Source organism: Centropristis striata, chromosome 7, assembly GCF_030273125.1.
Source record: "Centropristis striata isolate RG_2023a ecotype Rhode Island chromosome 7, C.striata_1.0, whole genome shotgun sequence".
Lineage (NCBI taxonomy): Eukaryota > Metazoa > Chordata > Actinopteri > Perciformes > Serranidae > Centropristis > Centropristis striata.
In genome coordinates, this window is record NC_081523.1 from 17,447,212 (window position 1) to 17,467,380 (window position 20,169).

Here is a 20,169-nt window from a genome sequence, read left to right on the forward strand (position 1 = left end):
TTGAATGTTAATCCGACTGAGGTAGACAAAACAACGCTTCGTTCATCTTTTAAATCCCTCTTTCATACAAGAAAGCCCTTTATGTTGCTCTTACCTTCCCAGCAGCATTAGGGTTGGCTCCTCTCTCCAGCAACAGCTCTGCTACATCCACCTTGCCATATTTTGAGGCCACATGGAGTGGAGTGAAGCCTTTCTACAGAGACAACAAGGAGGAAGTGGACACAATATTAGCATGGATGGATTGTGTTAAAGTGTCAGGGGTACCCCTGGCCTTTACCTGCAAATGCCAGCTACAGAAACACAAAACAACTATAAAATGACAGAAAGAGATGCAAAATGACCAAAAAAGACACAAAATGACTATAAAGAGAAACAAAAATAACCAGATAAAGACACAAAATGAGTACAAAAGAGACACAAAGTTGGCTAGAAAAAGACAAAAAATGACAACAGAGAGACACAAAACAACTTAAAAGATGTAAACAATGCTAAAATCTGAAAAAACAACAACCACAAACAAGATGGATCTACTATGTAACAACCCATAGGCCTGATTCTGTTTTCTCAGATTACTAGTTAAGCTGTAAGTAAGTGTAAGTGTAAGTGTAAGAAAGTCTACTCAATTGTTTGTTTTCGTTCTGTTTTGTTTGTGTTATTTTCTAGTTCTGTTTTATTATATTTTGTGTAGGGGGATGTGTGCTTTTGAAGTGAATGTTTGTGAACTGATACTTAAAGTATGTGTTGCTTATATATTTAACACAAAATGCTAATAAATCTTTTTTTTAAAAAGCTGCAAAACCACCACAAAGTATTGGTCTTACTCCTATGTAGGAGAGCTGTACTGCCCTACAAAGCCTAAATGCAGTAACTATGCAAAGGGTAAAACTGAGGAAAAACTGCTTTAAAGTTTTTTTCAAGTTTTTGAACTGGCCAGCCAAATTGGTTATAGGTAGGTCACTGATATGACCCTTATTGATCATGTAATTTTTATGCTATAAAATCAAGATAATTTATTTGACCTTTGACCCCAAAAATGTAGTTACTGCACTCTGGTTTTGCATTGCTGTAAAAGGTTCTAATAGTAATACACAAACAGAGTGCAGTAACTAGAATGTTGATGTCTACTTTCAGCTTGGTTAACAATTCAAAGATTTGTGTATTTTAGACTTAATGTTATAAAGTAATGTTATATTTTAGTCTCAATATGATTTTATCTCACATTTTACTTGATGAATATCTAGATAATAAGCTCCCTATCAAACAAACGTAATAATTATAATAATAAAAAAATATATTATTCTTGTCTTCACTTTCCAACAACTGCTTTGGTTTTAAGCTTACATTTGTATATATATAAAGCAGACCGTGGTAAGTGCAATTACTGCTGTCTGCTTTGGTTTTGAGTTGGATTTTGTAGTTACTGCAATTTTTACATTATTATTTTTTCTGAATTAAAGCAAAATTGAAATCTAAAATTTTGTCACAAGATAAAACAGACATCAAGGAGTTAATTTTAAGTGATAACTCAATTTCAACCAAAAATGTAGTTACTGCAGCTAGGCTTCGTAGGGCAGTGTACACAGGAGCCTCTTGCCCCATAATGACTATTAGGAAAACACAGCTACTAGGGCTGACAGTTTAAAGAGAGCCAGATGGTATGCGGTGAAGGTTAAGCTGTCAGGTTTTTACCTTGGTCATCTTGGTCTGCTGAGCCTCCATGTCCAGTAGGATGCGTACGGTTTGTGAGTGACCTTCCCGGGCAGCGATATGTAGGGGCGTGTGGCCTGCTGTGGTGGTGGAGTTGGGGTTGGCTTTGTGCTCCAGCAGCAGCTTCACTAGCTCCTTGTGCCCCATCCGAGCGGCACAATGCAGAGGTGTTTGGTCATCCTGGACAAGGGGAGAGCAATTATGAAATGTAAGGTGCTGCATGCTCATTTTCAGGTTCATGTTTGTATTTTGGGTTTTTTACTAGACCATATTTACATGATTCAATGTCCAAAAAAATCAATATTCATATTATGAATGTGTATTAATCATCCTGTTTTCATTTGCCAGCTTCTCCACGATGACCTCGACTTGTTACATTAACTGTAAAATGAGGCTGTGGTGTGTAGGAAGGAAATTAGCATGTAAATCTCTGCCAGGGCTTGCTAAATGAACAAACTTTCTAAATTAAAGTATCACATAAAGGGTATTTTCTTATATGAGGAATTGTTGCATGAATGCAGGATATTGAACTGCAGAGTGTGACATCTCTACCTTAGCCTTGGCGTCCACCGGTGCTGCGTTCTGCAGTAAGAACTCTGCCACCTCATAGTGTCCTGCGCGAGATGCCATATGAAGAGGAGTTTCCACTTTCTGCTCATGCAGAGAGAGACAAACCACCCACTCAGATTTATTACTATTAAAACAACATCGCCGGTGCAGAGGTGAGCTGGTTATCTGCTCTGCTCCTGAGATTTCAGAAGGAAACTCACCACATTGGAGGCACTGGGGGAAGCTCCTTTCTGCAGCAGGATCTTTACAATGTTGAGGTGACCCATAAATGATGCCACATGCAAGGGGGTCAGGCCAGACTGTTTTAGAAGAGGAGAAGAATTACCAATAGCTTTTTCAGTCAAATTCAACATAATGACCTGTGAGCTGTAATTGTCAACCCCGCTTTCCTGTTTGCTCACCTCAGTCACGGCCTCTATTGAAGCAGAGTGTTTGAGCAGGAGATCCATCACACGCATGTGGTTCTTTTTACAAGCAATATGCAATGGAGTGAAGCCGTTCTGTAAGAAAACAAAGCAATAATTATCATCAGTACAAAAGATAACAAAGCAGCTTTGGGTATTAACATGTTAAAATAACCATAATCAATAAATGGTAAACTTGTTAACTAGTTAACAGTATTGTTAACTATTATTTTGTTAGTCTTATTATTATTAGTTAAGCCATTTCTATGTTATTTGAACAGTTTATTGTTGCACATGTCAGAAAACTATATTAAAAAATTAAAACAAAAAGTATTTGGATAGCTTTTTTAAAATTCCAACTGATGATTATAAAACCTTGTTAAATGGTAAATAAATACTATGTAAAGCATCTACATGATTTAGATAGCATGGGTGCATAAATAATCACTTTTGTAGGTCAAAATAAAGGTAAAATATCTAAAGGTTTACAAATAATTTTGAAATCATTAACAAATACTTAATATAGTGTAAATATTATTTACTATTATTGTTTATTCACAGTGAAATAACTATTAACTAAAGTTGAATTAACTATCAGTCTACCACTTATTAATAATGGTTATTATAAAGTGTTTGTCTGAAATGATAAGTGGACTGTGTGTTGATGTTACTGTGCGTTTGTCACTGACCAGTGCCCGAGAGTTGGGTTTGGCCCCTTTGTCCAGCAGCACTTTGGCCATGCGGTGGTGGCCGCAGTGCGCCGCCACATGCAGAGGGGTGAGGTGGTCCAGTGTGATATCATCAATCTCTGCGTTGTACTGCAGAAGCTGCTTGACGCAGTCCATGTGGTCCCCCTGTGCTGCCATGTGGATTGGAGACAGGCCATTCTGCAAAAAAAAAAAGATAGAAAATGTGTTGACTCTCTCATCCCATAAAATAACTTGTCTGGTGGAGAAAATAAACAATCAGAGCAAGAAGCAGCAGCAGGAGGAGTCTATGGCTGTGTTTGGCTGGTGGATCACAAACTCCAACTTTCATTTACTTACTCAACTTGTGATTTGCACTCATTATCAAACCACATGGTGTTCAGTGCTTTACTAAGTGATCAGGAGTGAAAGTAGATTGAAACTCTTGCTGGTAAATATTACCCCAACCTGCATCGATTCACATTGTTCCCCTCCCGTCCCCAACATTTTTAACACATGTATGGTGTAGAAAGAAATTCAGAACACTTTTATAGCAAATGCAAATGTGTCACTGACTTTGTGATGGTCACAAAAATGTTTCATATTTTTTTGGAATAATTTATCATTCAGCTTTGCTCAGTGCAAATGTCATCAATAAAGTTTGTATGGAATAATAAATAAAACTCACCCTTCAGGAAAGATTTGCTTTTATTATGCCTGCGTTTCAGTGTCTGTGATGGTACTTAAAAATGACTTCTTCTTTTTTATATTTGCAAGCAATATATCATAGAGGATTCTGATTACACAAAAGTTGTTATTAATAGGAACAAATTGTCTTTTACTTTTCATTCATTCATACTTGATTTGGAGGAAAAACTGACAGCCCTTTTGTTCAGGTGTTCACCAACAGTTGCACTGGCAAAATCAAGCCTTAAAGTTTGGACCTATAGCATCTACTGGAGGGGAGAAGCTGGAAAAGGCAGTGGGCTGGGTGGGAGGAGTCAGTAATTATTGTAGAGCCCCGGTTAAAAGTGCGTTATATTTAAAGTCAATACATATCAGACAGTCAGCTGCAGCGTAAGTTAGCCAGCGATAACTGGATCGCACTAAAAACCTGCAGGTCTGTGCTTGGCACAAACACACAGACACTGAAACAATTTAGAAGCAAGTTATAAGAAAACGTTATGTAACCTATTGTGAGCAGATGTATTCACTAGTTGGAAATCCAGTCGTGACAAGTTGTTGTTTTTGCATGCAGTTGTTGCCCCCTCATCCTGGTACAGCGAACCAACACTAAATATTTTAGCAGTAAACAGAACTGGATCGGAACGGCCTTCTTTCACCCCTTGAAGTGAAGAATTTACTTTACTTTCATCGAGGTGGATTACCTTGGTCTTTGCCTGGATGGGGGCTCCGTGGTCCAGCAGGATCTCTATAATCCTGACGTGACCATTTCTGGCTGCACAGTGCAGAGGAGTCAGCTCGTCCTGGAAAAAGACAGAGAGAGAGGATTGTTAATGATTTAGTTACTGATGCATTAAATTAGAATCAGTAAGGGAATCAAAAATTTCGTAAAAACGGTAGGATGGATGTCTGCTGCACCTTGGTCTTGGCATCAATCTGAGCCCCTCTGTCCAGCAGGAGTCGGACCATGATCACATTCCCCCGTCTGGCTGCAATGTGCAGAGGGGTGATGCCGTTCTGCAGAGAGAAATAGATGCAGTTAGACGGGCCGCGCACACAGACAACAGACAGCAAGGACAGAGATTAACCTTCCGACAACATCAATTATTCCCTACCTTTGGGGTGAAGTTGACATTGGCTCCTCTATTGAGCAGAAGTTGAGCTACGTTCAAGTTTTCATAGTGTGCAGCAATGTGGAGGGGTGTGAATCCAGTCTGCGGGGACACATCAGAGAGGGGACATGTCTCTCTCATTACCTTTTACAAACACAAACACTGAGGTCACAAAAAACAGATGTCCATGCCTCCTGTACATGTACTGCACAATCATATCTTCAGCCATCCACACACACACGCACACACACACACACACACACACAGACACATGTATACCTTGCTGAGTACATCAGGATTGGGGTCATTCTGCAGAAGCACTGCGGCTGTTCGAGTGTCGTCGTTGCGTGCTGCAATGTGCAGCGCAGGGAGGCGGACCTTTCCCTTGGTGCCATAGTTGATGAGCAGGGCTACTACATTCTCATGTCCCTGCTGAAGAGCCACAGCGAGAGGAGTGAATCCATCCTGCAGCACACAGGAGAGAGTTAGAAGAGCGGTTGGCTTGTGGAGAGATAATGAGAGAGGTGCAAGGAGAGAGGCTTATGAGAACAAAACAGAATGGAAACACTGCGATGTCTGGATCAGCAAGGATAGGATAGAGGAATTTGGGAGATTACTCTTTGAAAAAGTCTCTCAGTTCCTTAGCCTGTAGTACCTCAGTTGGAATGCTCTGATTGGCTCCGTTCTCCAGAAGAAACTTCACAACCTCTAGATGGTTTTCTTGTGCAGCCATGTAGAGTGGAGTGAAACCCTTCTGTCTCAGAAAGACGCACACACACAGCAGCAGGGGAGACACAAGCACAGCAAAAGAAAGACAGGAAGACGGTCACAGATGCACGCACAAGGATGTACAGAGAGAGGAAACACCAACATACAGATATATAGGAACAGAGACACTTGTTAACAGATGGGATTGCAATAGTTACTACAATGGTTCCACAGTAAAGTTCACATAGTAAGTAGTGAGGCTCCGGTGTCCAGTGAGCACCACAGTGAGGGCAGCAAAGAGTCTCACCTGGGACTGAGCGTTGACATTGGCCCCGTAGTTAACCAGCTCTGTGACCACCTGCTCCTGCCCTGCCAGGGCTGCAATGTGCAGGGCTGTGTTCCCTTTCTGTTTAAACACAGATACAGGAGAACAAGAGCACACAGTCATAACGAGCACCGACAAACATTAAAGGTGAAATCCCACATGTGTGTTCAAACTGCATGTGGTTTTTAAACATGTTAGGTTTAGTGGGCAGACAGGTCTTTCATGTTGTATTCTGATGTTGCACTGATCTAGATGAATGGTGATTAAAGGAATATTTCAACCCCAAAATTACCATTTGTGTATTAATTAATTACCCTGTGTTACCGTCAGTTCTTGATGAATCCAAATATTAACAAACAATTCCTCAAGAAAAACAAACTTTTGGTTATAGTTCTGCTGTTGTTAAATGCGACCCATATTTACTTCAATTCATCAAGAATTTACTTCAATTTCAGATTCTCTGTTCACCATGGAGGCTTATGAGAAAAGTTTTCGTCAAGAGTCTAAGGTAACTTGGTGAGTAATTGCAATATTTTACAAAAAGTTTAGTTTAAGTGACACCACAAAAATGTAGATTTAAATAAGGATATATCTAAGAATAAATAAATAAAAGTATCTATATCTGAGTGAGCATTACATGTCAACTTTCAGTACTTCCACAGGTTCTGATATTCAGACAAATTCTGTATTGAGGTTTGATACCAAAGCTCAGTAAACAAAACCTAAATATTACATGAAAAGACAATTCAACAGGTGTTTTATCAAAGAAAATAGTTTAAAAATGCTTACTTGCAGAGGGTTAGATCAGAAGATTAATACCACTCATGTTTATACCACTACATACAGGTATGACACTACAGCTTATAGCTTAGCTTAGCATAATAACTGAAAGCAGGGGAAAACAGCTAGCCCTGCTCACTCCAAAGGTAACAAAATCTACCTATAAGCACCTCTCAGGCTCACTTCTTACGGCTTATGTCCTTATGTATGTTTTTGCAGAATTTGGTGACAGGAAGTAAGATCTTCTCATCTCTCTCTCGACCAGAAAGCGAACATTTGCTTGTGAAAGAAACCTACATGTGAATTTAAAGCACATAGGTTTTTCTGTCTGTTTTATTCCAGTGGATTTTTACCTTCGTGGTGGTCTCCAGCACGATTCCATTGTGGAGTAGCTCCAGCACCATTTTAACATGGCCTTCTTTCGAGGCCAGGTGCAGCCCGTTGAGCCCATTCTGAGTGAGAGAGCAGAGTAGAACTCATACTGAAGGGTCCCAAACACACTATGAACAAAAATGTTTCCTAAACTTAAAGAAATAAACACACATATACAAACAAACACATGTAGATCATGCCAACTGATTTTTTTTGTTTTGTTTAAATCACAGTGAACGAAGCACTCACAAACCAAAGCAGGCAAATACTTACACTGGACACCACGCATGCAGAATCAAAGTGTTCATTAGCGAAAACAATGTCTACAGGGATGAAAATCAGGATGTGAACATTTTCATTTGATTAATGATGGTGAGAGGAGGAGGAGGAGGTGGAGGAGGAAGAGGAAGAGGAGGACGGGAGGGGGATGGCAGGCCGCTGGTCTCGTGGCTGGGAAGAATACGAGCCGTGTGGGATAGGTCTGACCTCACACAGCCTTCCTTCAGCCGCACAGGACATGTGAGGTTGGACCTTTCCCACACCACTGATATTATTCCTCTGAGTGGGGAGACCACAGCACACCATCACTCTACTGCAGACACAGGAGAGAGGGAGGGGAGGGGAGGGGAGGGAGGCAAAAATCAAGAAAAAAAAAGAGAAGGGAGTTAGAAAACGGTACAAAAACTGAGGAGGAGAGAGAGTAGAGAAGTTGTTAGGTTGAGAGGGATAGAGGAAGAGGAGGGAAAACACAAGAAGGGGAGGGCAGGAGTGAGGCAGTGTGCATGTGAACGGTGTCCACTCAGACAAGAAAACACAGCTGCCACAGTCAAGCCTCCACCTGGCCAAACTCCATCAGCATCAGGACCGACAGGCACACAACCAGAACAACAATGCTCTCACCACATAGGTTTAGGTGACAATCTACAACTTTTTTAAATTACTCTGTATCGTAGAACAAAAGGTAAATAACATAGACATGTTTTTACATTACAGTAGGTATTTACCTGAGACCCAAAGAACATGTTTGGATATTAGAGTCTGTAGCTTACATTTGGTGTCTTAATAATTATTGCATTGAGCCTGTGCAAATATTAAAGCCATTATGTGTGGAATTTCCCAACTTTGCTGCCATCACACGGCAGCAAAAAAAGGTTGTGTAGATCTAACTAAAAATAACTGATACTGAAAGCTGCACCAGTGTTCATGAGTAATGTTTAATTTTTCTAATAACAAAAAAAAGAATGATTTGTACTTGCAAACATTTTGTAGCTGGTGTTAAACAGGTTAGACCCAGCACTGCAGCTAGGGTTCGCACTGGCTGAATTTGAGCTGCTAAAGTGGCTAACTGAAGTTCTGTCTCTGAAGCTGCCGTCTTTCCAGGGAAAGAGTCTTAGCAGTGGCGTGAGAGTGAGGCACTTGCTCACGCATTTTTGTCTCATTCATGGTCTGATAAACAGAGAGAGAACGCATTCAATGTTGATATCGATTTATTGATAGCCACGAAAAGAAAACACTGCTATAGCTTGATGATCAGGGACAGCTAAATGTATCAGTTTAAGTTCACTTAAAGCATGTATATATTGTCCCTGTGCTACAATTTGAAACCTGCTGTAATCACATAGAAATCCCACATATAGTGGCTTTAATTAAAAAAACTTGTGTGGGTACAAATGTGTCTCCAATTCAAGCGCAGCAAGAATATTGTAGATTATCACTTTACCTCAAACACAGGTAACACAAAACACTGGAAATACCACAATTTCATACGGCAATCAAGAAAAATGGGATGAAATTGTGTAATTAATCTTGCAGGTCAAAAACTTTCTGTTATCAGACTATATTTCTGCATGTAATTTTATTTTTAGTCCATGGGGTGTTTAGTCAGTGGAGGCGTTTGCCAGTAAAGGCCACCGTACAGTGTCACTTTGCATGAATAAATCTGTTGTTATGTGGGGGTCTGTTATGGGGCCTAAAAATAGAGCTCATAGAAATCCTGACAGAAGCATTACCAGCAATAATTAGAAAATGTTGAGGACAGCAGAAGTGAATGGAAGGGAAACCATGACTAAGTTAGATTAATGAGCCAGACAAATCTTTCACACCCACACAAACACAAACACACACACACACACACACACACACACACACACACACACACACACACACGATTTTGGCCAAGTTTCAGTGGCCCGAGGGCAGAAGTCTTAGCCCCACTAACGCTGCCTCTTCCTGGACACTCTGGGAACAACCGTCAGAGAAAAGGAGGCAGGATGGAGGAGACAAGGCAAAGGAGAAGCCCCTGCCCCATTTATCATCTTCCCTGGAGACCCTATGAACTCCACCTGCCACCTCAGCCACTGATTAACAGTCCACCTGAGCATGCAAGTACAATACGACTCAGTGCACAGGCACATAACAGCACAGTGATCAAGTCAGACACTTCATGCACACTGGACACCCAAAACACATTGATATAGAAATAACACATGTTGTTATACATGGACAATAATTGAGTGGAACATAATGCAAACCATTTATGAATAGGATCCCAAATCAAACCATATATTCCTATATATAGCCGATACTTTGTGTGAAGTGAAAGATAAATGTAAGTAGTGCATGACTTTTTAACGGTTTGCAAATGCAATTTGCTAAATTGTACTGCCTATCCGCATTCACAGATGTGAGCGGTTGTTTTGTTATTTAGTTTTTATGAGAGGTGAGCCATTCACGCAGGTCCAAAATTTTAATATAATCTGTTAGAAAGAGAAGACTAACTAAAACAAGATGCAACTGTGGGCCATTGGTGGCAAACACATATTCATAAATACCATGGGCTGTAAAAAAAGAAGGGGATGTAGCCACCGGGACCCCAGCCACTGGTTTGTGGACAACGGTTTTAAAGCCTTGGTTATTAGAAACAATGCAGGTTGAAAGCAGTTGCACACTAGCTTCAGTTTTCAGATCCTGAGGCTACGCCCACTTTTGTTACACAGTCTATGATAAATATTTTATTTTCTATTCTTGACACGATAATGCAGCAGAACTGAAGAGAAGTTTAAAGCAAACTGCCATAAATAAAATGCCAATGATTGCAATTGCAGTGAAAATTAAATTGATTTGCTTACACTTTGCCAGTCAAAAGCTATAACTTCTATCAATTCAATCTGTAAAATGTGCAGCTCTCTCACCTGATTGGCTGTATTTATATCGATGCCATTTTTGATATGGTCCAGGGCCTTGTCCAGGTTGCCAGAACGGGCCGCTCGGAGAAAACTGTTGCCAGCATCTGCCTGCAAGCGTAACAGAGAGGAAGGGAAAGAGAGGAGGGGGATAAGGGGTATAAGAGAAAGTGAGAGGCACATAAAGTGGAGGAGTAGAGAGGGAAAATGGAGAAGGAGACATTTTGGTTAATATTTCTGTAGGGGCATTTGAAGGACTGAAACCGTTCTCTCGTAACCCATCAGTTTTCCCCTCATGTCGCTCCACCCTTGAGATTTTGGACAGTGCAGTCTGACAATCTGCATCTTGAAATGTGTGTATTGAGGGTGTGGTGGGCTAGCAGGTGAAGTAATGGAGTACACAAACTCCTGGGCTCAACAAAGTCTTTCCTCAGGTGACAAGACAACTGTGATAATAACGACAGCAACTGGAGTGTTATACCCAGCAGACTGTTGGCTCTTTGTCTGGATTATGTGTGTGTGTGTGTGTGTGTGTGTGTGTGTGTGTGTGTGTGTGGATGAAAGAGAGAGAAAGAGACACAAGGTGACTGGAGAAAGGAAAGAGAGAGAGAGGGTTTGGCGAGTCCCGACTCACGGGCCGGCACATGGCACGTCTAGTGTTTTTGTCTGTGTTTTGTTTGTGTCTGAGGGCTTCATGCCTCTCCCAGGCAGGCAGGGGTGCTGCTGAAACAGGATCACTCATGCGGCACAGGGGGAGAGCGAGGGAGAGGAGAGGAGAGGAGAGGAGGAGAGGCGGCAGCGACCGAGGGAGAACCACAGGGAGAAGCTCGACTGCGGCAAACCCCGCACTTTTTCCATTTCATTTACATAATCTCCTCTCTCCCCTCGCCCATCCCCTCCCTACATCATCCCCTCTCCCCATCTACACAGCTATCTCAACACGCTGGTCAGGAAAATAATCAGCTGTCCAATCATTCAGTGCATGTTTTCACACAATTGCAGAGAATATATTCATGTATAAACCTTGTTTTCTGATCCAGAAGGAAATCACCAAACACGGTCATCACACACACACAAAAACAGCTTTTCTCAACTTCATAACACAGTGCTGTAAGCCGTGTTGTCTGACAGGGTTGTTGGTCCTCTTTTGACAAAGATGGAGTGAGCCTGTGTAAAAAAAGAGAAAGGATCCACATGCCTGAAGTTGAGGCATAGCAACAAATGACACAACACACCCTCAGCATGACACCAATGGCACAGCGCTGTGCAAAGAGAGAGGTCACTTTAAACAAGGTAGGGGCGAACTCTGAAAGGAAAAGTTGCCTCTAGCTGCTAAACAGTAACTGACAGCAATTCTTGTTCCTCATATCTGGCAGAGAGAGATGAAATGTATGCAATCTTTCCACTTAATCAGATGAACTTCCTACAGTACGCAGCATCCTGAGTGTCAAGTAATAAATCCTGGGCTTTTGTGTGACTCATGCGGAGCCACTTGCCTCTGAGTCATTGTCATTCCCTCCAAAAGATGTTTTTGTTTTTAGCTTTTGGTCACAGACAATCGAGAGGCAAGCCGTCCTGCAGTGAAGCCTCTGAGTCACTCACACACATGCTGATTAGACATTCTCACACACATAAAGAAAAAGTGGATGTACTGTAAAGCAAAAAATAAACAATAAAAGAAAATCTATTTGATATTAAGATAACTGAATTGATCTAAAGATACAGTAAACACTGAAAAGCAGATTAAAAAAAACAAAAAGTCTCTCATTTGGTCTGTTTAAAGTCTCAGTTAACAGTTCTGTTTACTCACAGTTGCCAGGCTGTCTTGGTAAGCCATGTTCTCTACTCACATTAGACTCTCTCATTCACTTTTTACTTTAAATAAATCCCACAAACCTCCCTCTGGACTGCTGCAGAGCAACAGACTGACCCCAGTAAACTTCGCATACTTGCATAGACACAGGCACACATACACACCTGTCACTGGAGTTACGACCACCATACTGAGACACACCATCTCCAAACAGCAGTGTTTTGACAAATTGATCTCTGTGAATGTGTACGGTTGGATGCACAGGTGCTGTGTCTCTATGAGAATCCATTCAGCATTAAAAATATATATCATTATAGACACATTAAAGTTTCCCTACTCTGTCCACATGGGAACAAGACTCCAAAACTCAAAGAGTCTACTTCTTCTAATCTATTTTAGGTTATTTTACATTTCTTTGTGGTCATTTTGGCTTGTTTGTAGTTAGCATGTGTGGGGGTTTTTTTTGTTGTCATTTTCTCCCTCTTCGTGATCGTTTTGTTTTTTTTTAAATCAGCATTTTATAAGTCAAGACCCCTGACCCCTGGCTCTGTGCCTGTTAGGTCCGTTCACTAATTGATCCATGCTTTTACACAGGTATATATTGCCCACACAGCAACGATACACAACGTAGTGGAGTGCAGACTGTTTGCAGACTTTGATGAAAGGATTTCTCTTGGGTCACCATGGAGAAGTAGGAGCAAATACAGCTGATGCAAAGACACACACAACCTCACACAATATACACGGTCCCACAGCAAATGGTTGCATGGTAAAACCATGGTGACCCTGACTGAGGCCCCTCTGCTGGATTCCCACCCCCTGGTCTCAGTTCACTGCCCCCCCAGGAACAGCCTGCTGCGGTTTAAGAGACTACTGAGACTCACACTAAAATCTCCCAGAAAGGTCTTGAGCTAGATATAGCTGGTTACAGCAAATTAGCATTTTTGCATGTTTCTGCGTCTATCTGCTTGCGTCATGAAGTGAGTGTGTGTTGTGTTCAGATAAGGATGCAGGGGGAACCGCACCCATCCACTAACTCGGACATAAACAGGTACAGAGCACATGCATGTACCAGAGGAGACACGCACATACAAAGAGCAGCCTAAAAATATTCTGTGGTAATTCCTCTGCTGCATCTTGCTGGACGATTGAGATGGATGTGCTCCTCTCCGATTATTCCCATAGAGAGCGGATGAGCTTCGGGGCTCTGGGCCTGAGTGAAAAAAATGAGCGGGCACATTAATCATACTGTTTAGGGCCAAAGAAACAGACAATAACCTGCTCAGCAGCTCCACAGTCAACATTAGCAATATCAACAGTGTCATGAAACGTGCGTGCAACTGTCCTCGGGGTAAGCCAGTGCAAGGCTCCTCATAATAAAGCTGAAAATTACCAAGTCAAATTATTCCTCTATCTCATCAGAGAAAATCCTCTGCCCTTAACTCCCCGTCTTTATCTCAGCTTTGCTTTCCTGTTGCCTTCCTTCTCTTCTCTATCCCTCTCCCCTCTCTCTCTCCCACCTCGCTTGCCTCCTCTGCTGGTGCTGCAGCAGACAGAATGACATCACCCCCTCGCTGTTGGAATGCAGTGTTCGAAAACTCAACGTATACGTGTGTGTGTATGTGTGTGTGTGTATGTATGTATGCACGGAAAGGCATGGCTGAAATCAGCATCCCAGCCACGAAGATCCTCCGCAACGGACGACTAGACCTGAAGAATCATCATTTTCACAAGAAATCGATTGTGTGTGTGACGATTGTGAATGGAATCAGATTGAATGTGTGTCTGTCTGTGTGTGTGTGTGTGTGGGGGGGGGGCATGAATGGGAGAGTGGAAAGACTCTCACGGTCTTAAAAACTGTGTTTGTGATCTCATTGTAAAGATCAGGATCTGAGAACCTGCTGTTATGTGTCCACAGTGGGCTTGAAAATGGCTGTTATGACTCTGGGATGCGTTTCTCTCCATCTGATGTAAATCTGTGTGTAAACTGCTCCCATTCTTCTCTCTTTGCAGTAGCTGCGTGCACACCGTTGCAGGATTACTTGCAGATACTGTAATGTTGTATTGGAATCAGAGTCACGACAGCAACAAGGCTTTAATTTAGGTGTTTCTATCATTATGTCAGTAACAAGTAGACACATTTCTGCTGGATTTCTTTTGGTGTGTTTTGGAAAGGATGGCATCATTACAAGCTAAATTAATTGTTGCTTTACATACTGTATATCTATACAGATTTAATTACTACTAGTGATTCCAGCTCAAGCAGAAATAGGTAATAAGCCTGGCTTTTTTGGTAAACTCAGTTTATGGAAGAGGCCCCAGAGGTTCCAAACATTTGTTTTGTGTTTTAGATGTGACCAAGTTATCAGTATTTCATACACAAATGAGTCATTATCAAGTGCTAACTTTTGGTAAATTTAGATGTAAACTACAGATGCAAATAGATAAACCATAGTGATAAAAACACCTAAATGTGAATTTTGGATGTTTTTTTTCCACAAATCTGAAAGTCGACATGTTATTGAAGCAAAATAGCCCAAAATTTCAAACCAAACAATATTTTTCCTTGCAGTATCTGGCCCCCAAAGCCCCCAAATAAGACAAAAGTTGTGAAAAAATAAGCAATATTTTGTGTAAAAGAAATATGTATAGTTTTGCTTTCTAATCCCTTTAATAATATTTTGACCCAACAGATTCCTAGCAGTCTAGACTGGTTTGTCTATGTCTGAGCAGGTCTCATTGCTACAGAACAGAGAGCCAAGATCGTTTTGCTCATACAACCTCGAGACAAATCCTGGAGCTCTTCCACTGAATGCTAAAGGAGAATCTCTCTGCCAAAGATCTGATGAGGTGTTACTTGGATATGAAACTATAATCTGCTCAAGAGAATCTCAGCACTTCTATTAAAATTAACATAAAATGCACAGTACACACTGTCCCTCTCTCTCGCTCTCTCTATCCAGCACACACACACTAACAACATGAATTTGCAGACACAGCACCAGGTGCAAATCATAAATATTTTAAGTGCCACCACAGCTATTTGTACAGCCAGCAGAAAGGTGAAAATAAGGTGCATACGTATGTTCAGCATGTCACAAGTCCTGCTTCACTTGCAACAATTTCCTGAGCTTTAAACAACACAAATTGTGCAAGCACACCAAACTCAGCAGAACTATTTTCCTCCCTGCTAAACTCAATATCTTGATGTATTTAAACTAACAGTGTGATGATTTCTATACATTTTAGGGGAACACTGAACAGCGGATATGGAAATTACTGCAGAGTGCTTAAACAGCTATTTCATCACCCTTTTTCTGCTGACTTGCATTTGTTCTAGAAATTGATTTTTTCTCCTCTCTGTCCTTTTTTTCTCTCCGGCCTCCATCTCTGCCTTCATCTCTCAGGCTGCTTGAAGAGGTTGAGCAGGCAGCGGGCTGTTTCCGGCTTCAGAGATGGAGTAAGTGTACAGTCAGTCAAACTGAGACCCGTGGGAGCGTTCAGCTATGGACACATTTACAGGAAGCAAGCAAGCGAGGCACTGGGATGAAGCTGTTACATTCCCCCACTCAACACCGTCTGTCTGTCTGTATGTAAATCTGTCTGTCCCTGTATGTGGCGAAGCGTCTTGTCCCATTTTTACTATTTACTTTCTCACACTCCCAGCCTCCCCCTCTCTGTATCCCACTGTTTGTCCCTGCCGTACTCATTGATTGTCTCTTTATATCTGGCCCTGCTGCAGCCTCCGCGCCTGTAGATGAGATTGTCATGGTTATTGTGATCTTTTGTCGGGGTGACAAAGAGGGTGAAAGCCATAGAGAAGAGATAGGGTGTGTAACCTATGGAGGACAGCATCAAGCTATGGTAAACATCCTGTGTTTTACTGCACAGTAATTATGCAGAATACAACCGTCTGCAGGGACAGAAATTAAATTTAATATGCTCAGTTATTGGACTGATCTGAAACCTGTAAAACTGAAGTCTAACGCTGTAAAACGTCTTATCTGCACAGTAAATTAAATGATGATTCAGCATTGCACCTGCTACAACAGCAACAGAAAGCGACACCATTTTTAAATTCATTAATTTTTCAAGTACTGCACTTAAGTAAAAGTTTAAAGTACTTGTACTTGTCTTTAGTGCTTCAATGATTGGTCGACACATTATCTTGATTAGTCAATCGACAGAAAGTCGATTAGTCGTTATAGTATTTTTTTAGCCTCTCAAATTGAAGATTTGAAATTTTTCTCTGTTTTATATCATATTAAACATAATTCATTTGGGTTTTGGATTGACAAACACGACTGAAAGACATAATCTAGGAATTTAAAGAACTGAGAAGGACATTTTCCACTATTTCCCTGACATTTTCTTAACCAAACAGTTAATCGATTGAGACAACAAATTGGCAGATGAATCGATAATGAAAATGGTTGTTAGATTTAATCCAATTTTGCTTGCGTTTTTATTTTATGATACTACATTTTAGTGGAGTAGTGAAATATTGCACTTTTTACTTCACTATATTTGAAAGCTTTAATGGCTAGTCATGATTTTACCCACAAAACATGGTTTTGTTATAGATTAAAGTATCCAACAGTATATAAAAGTAGTAGCTCTATGATGACCAGCTGCAACATTTAGATGTTGCTTACGTGTAAAAGCATCAGTAATATTAATCCAATAACAATATGTTCTAAGGCTGTCATATCAGATTTTCACAACACAGTTAATGCGTCCAAAATAATTCACAATAACGGTATTATTGCGATATATTTTGAAATGTGAAGTATAAAATAATAGACTAATTAAATTACAATTTTGTTTTTGTGTGTCTTATCTCATTTTTGGCAAATTAATGACACTAAAAATATGAGTCTACGGCGGCAGCAAGAGAGTCTTTAACCGTGGCTGTACACAAAGCATAGCACTTTGAAAGAGGTTGTTCTACATTATGAGAACTGTTAGTTTTGATACTTTGAGTATTTTAAGTTGTTCACTTCTGTACTTTTAGAGCAAATTTTCAATGCACAACTTCAGAGTGTATACTAAATGTGTACAGAGTATTTTTACACTGCTGTGTTTCTACTTTTATCTCGGTAAAGGATGCAAGCTCCTTCTCTACTGCTATCTGATGCTCTCAGTTACACAGTGGTGCTTCAGCTGCTAGTGGTCCGTTTACTTGCAAGTAACTGTGATTGTCGGGAAGAACTAAATGATACAATGATGAAATACTGCATGAAGTACAACTACTGACAGCTTTGTAAAAACTGCAGTTCATCCTCAGACGGATAAAGTCTGCACATTTCTACACGTTGCATCATCTCCTCCAGGTAAATGTGGTCGACACACTCACACACATCCAGGCAGCAGGGCCTTGTGAGCGGGCGCCCCGTGCTGCCATTACCTCCTGGCTCAGTAGATTAAATAGTCTATCGTCTTCATTGAAGCTGCACTGAAAGAATCTCCTTAATTGACCCACTAATCAGTTTACTGACCTCCAGTTTACTTACCACAGCTAATCCTGGTTGACATCATACAATCTGAACTTCAAACAGAGGAACAAATGAAGTCAAAAACAAGATTAAGGAGGAAAAACAGAACACGATACACACCCACACATACGCACTTACACTAATCTTGGACGCACATGCAGAGAAACTCCCTCCTAAGTTTCTATTGGAGGCTCTGTCTAATAAGTTTGATCAGAACCGGTTATATTTGGGAGAGTAAGCAAAGACTGGCTGCATGTTTTTAACACTCCATCACTTCTTTAGAGCTTCAATTAAAACAAGTTCGTCACAAGTTTCACTTTCTTATCAAGCAGGATCAGTGTTTACATCTCTTTCTGTCTCAGCCTCTCATTATTCTATGTCAGTGTCATTATTAAAGACGAGGGCATATTCAAGACTGCAAACAAGATCAAACCTTGAAAGCAAAAGCAGGAGAGAAGTCTCTAAAACAGTTCATGTGGACGCACAGAAAGAACCAGAAAACACAGAGGCATGTGCTGAATAAATAAACAAAACAGCGTCAAAATAATGGACAAAAAGTAAAATACTGATGCATCAACATTCATGTGATAGAGATAAAGCAGATATGAACGAAATAGGTTTTAAAACTGGGAACAAAGCCAGTGACAAAAGTATTGGCCCGTCACTGTCTGATTTAAAGGGATAAAGACAGGGAGCGTTGGCAGGTGCATTACATCTGAGAAAATGTAACTGAGGTTTTTATAATAGAGCAAAACATTGCAATAAAAGACAGCGATAAAATAAAAGTGGGAGAGAATCTTACAGGTGCAAAGAGATAATTTGAAGGGACAGAGAGAGTGACAGGAACAGAGATGAAGTACGAAGAAGGAAGGTGAAGAGGAGACGGAGAGCAGCAGAGATGGTGGTACTCACTCCAAAAGTGACGGTCTTGACTGGCATGCCTGTTGGCCCTCCACGCTCGCTTTCTTACGTTTTTGGTTTCTCTTAAACACACAGCTGTCTTTTCTGTTGCCCCCTGCGAGTGCTGCGGTACGGGGCACGCAGACCCCCGTCCAACGTAAACACGAACACACACACACACACACACACGCCCAGACACACACACTTGAGTAAGCATGGTGGGTGGAGAGTCTGGGGAGGGTGGGGGTTGAGGGGACGGGGGGCCCAGGGGTTTATCTCTGGAGGAATGCTGCCTGTATCTAAAGACACACATTTCACACACAGCCAAAAACAAATGGGTGCCCCACTCTCTCACCATGGGTTTCCTGCCTACATCCTGCTTAATTTTGACTACTTTTTTCCATTTCACTAACTTTTCTCTCTTACTTTTCTGCCTCAAACTCCTTTTAATTTTCCCCTACTTCCATCTTTTTCTCACCCTTCTTCTATCCTCCATCACACTCTATGTTCTGCTCTCCAACTCATCCATCCTCTCCACCTTTCAGGTTTTGTTGCACCCCAAACACTCTGCGTCACCCCAACTTTATCCCTCCTTTCTCCTGTCCCTTCTTCCCCACACGTCACGCCCATCTCTGTGTCTCCTGTATGTTTTGTGACAGCCAGACAATCATTTTTTTTCACGGACCAGGCGATACCAGAATAGCGTAGTGTTACTGTGGAGAATGGGTGTGTTTTTTTAGACCAGGGCTGTTTCAGTCTGTGAGGTGACTTACAGTGACAAAGCGAATGGCGGGGGGGTTGCTGCCACCGCCCCGTGACAATGGGCCAGACACATGGGGTGGGGGGGAGCATGGAGGGGCCAGCCTCTCAAAAGGCCCTGCCTCTTTTAATAAAGCGTCCGTCATTCCCTGCTTGAAAAGGCCTCCTTTTCTCTGCCTCTCCCCTCCTCTCTCCCTCTCCTGGCTAAATGCTGGGAAAAGCACATCGCTGCCAAAACCATGCAGAGAGATAAATGCTTGTAGGAGAGGGGAAGGAGGGGGCAATGTAGAAAGAAGGCTACGCACTTCTCAGTGCCACTGGACCGTGACCTGGGCAAAAACATCACGTGGGATGTCTCTCCTGTCCACAGTATTGAGTTTGGACCGTGATGAGAGCTCCACTGCCAAAGAATGTGGGGCAGGGGACTACGGACACTAATGTCCATGAAGACATGACAAATTGTCCCGTGGACTTCCACAAAAAGGGGACTGCAGCTCTTCCCCTCTGACATGAACCTTGTTGACTCAGCCTGCAGACTAACTGAACTCATCCGAGGAAAGATAACTAATCAGGATAATAAGACCTTCTGAAGGTGTGGCACAATCAAGTGAGTGTTGACAGAGGGTTTCTCTCACAGTGACAAACGGCAATGACTTAAGGTTATTGGCTGAT

At 41.5% G+C, this 20,169-nt stretch overlaps 1 protein-coding gene across 19 annotated transcripts in view; it reads right to left on the reverse strand.

Moving 5' to 3' along the window:
* Nucleotides 1-20,169, reverse strand: part of ank1a (ankyrin 1, erythrocytic a) — a 107,482-nt gene that overhangs the window by 35,828 nt on the left and 51,485 nt on the right. For 12 of the 19 annotated variants that reach the window (XM_059337252.1, XM_059337253.1, XM_059337250.1 and 9 more), the window contains 14 exons: nt 10,540-10,641; nt 7,330-7,428; nt 6,179-6,277; nt 5,819-5,917; nt 5,443-5,628; nt 5,167-5,307; nt 4,970-5,068; nt 4,756-4,854; nt 3,371-3,568; nt 2,679-2,777; nt 2,478-2,576; nt 2,260-2,358; nt 1,690-1,887; nt 95-193 (listed from right to left, as the gene is read on the reverse strand). In XM_059337252.1, the coding sequence (XP_059193235.1) occupies nt 95-193; nt 1,690-1,887; nt 2,260-2,358; nt 2,478-2,576; nt 2,679-2,777; nt 3,371-3,568; nt 4,756-4,854; nt 4,970-5,068; nt 5,167-5,307; nt 5,443-5,628; nt 5,819-5,917; nt 6,179-6,277; nt 7,330-7,428; nt 10,540-10,641 (1,716 nt within the window). Of the gene's footprint in view, nt 1-94; nt 194-1,689; nt 1,888-2,259; nt 2,359-2,477; nt 2,577-2,678; nt 2,778-3,370; nt 3,569-4,755; nt 4,855-4,969; nt 5,069-5,166; nt 5,308-5,442; nt 5,629-5,818; nt 5,918-6,178; nt 6,278-7,329; nt 7,429-7,621; nt 7,725-10,539; nt 10,642-18,750; nt 18,904-20,169 lie in introns of those variants that run through there. The other 7 variants (XM_059337257.1, XM_059337254.1, XM_059337249.1 and 4 more) reach the window with 4 other exon arrangements.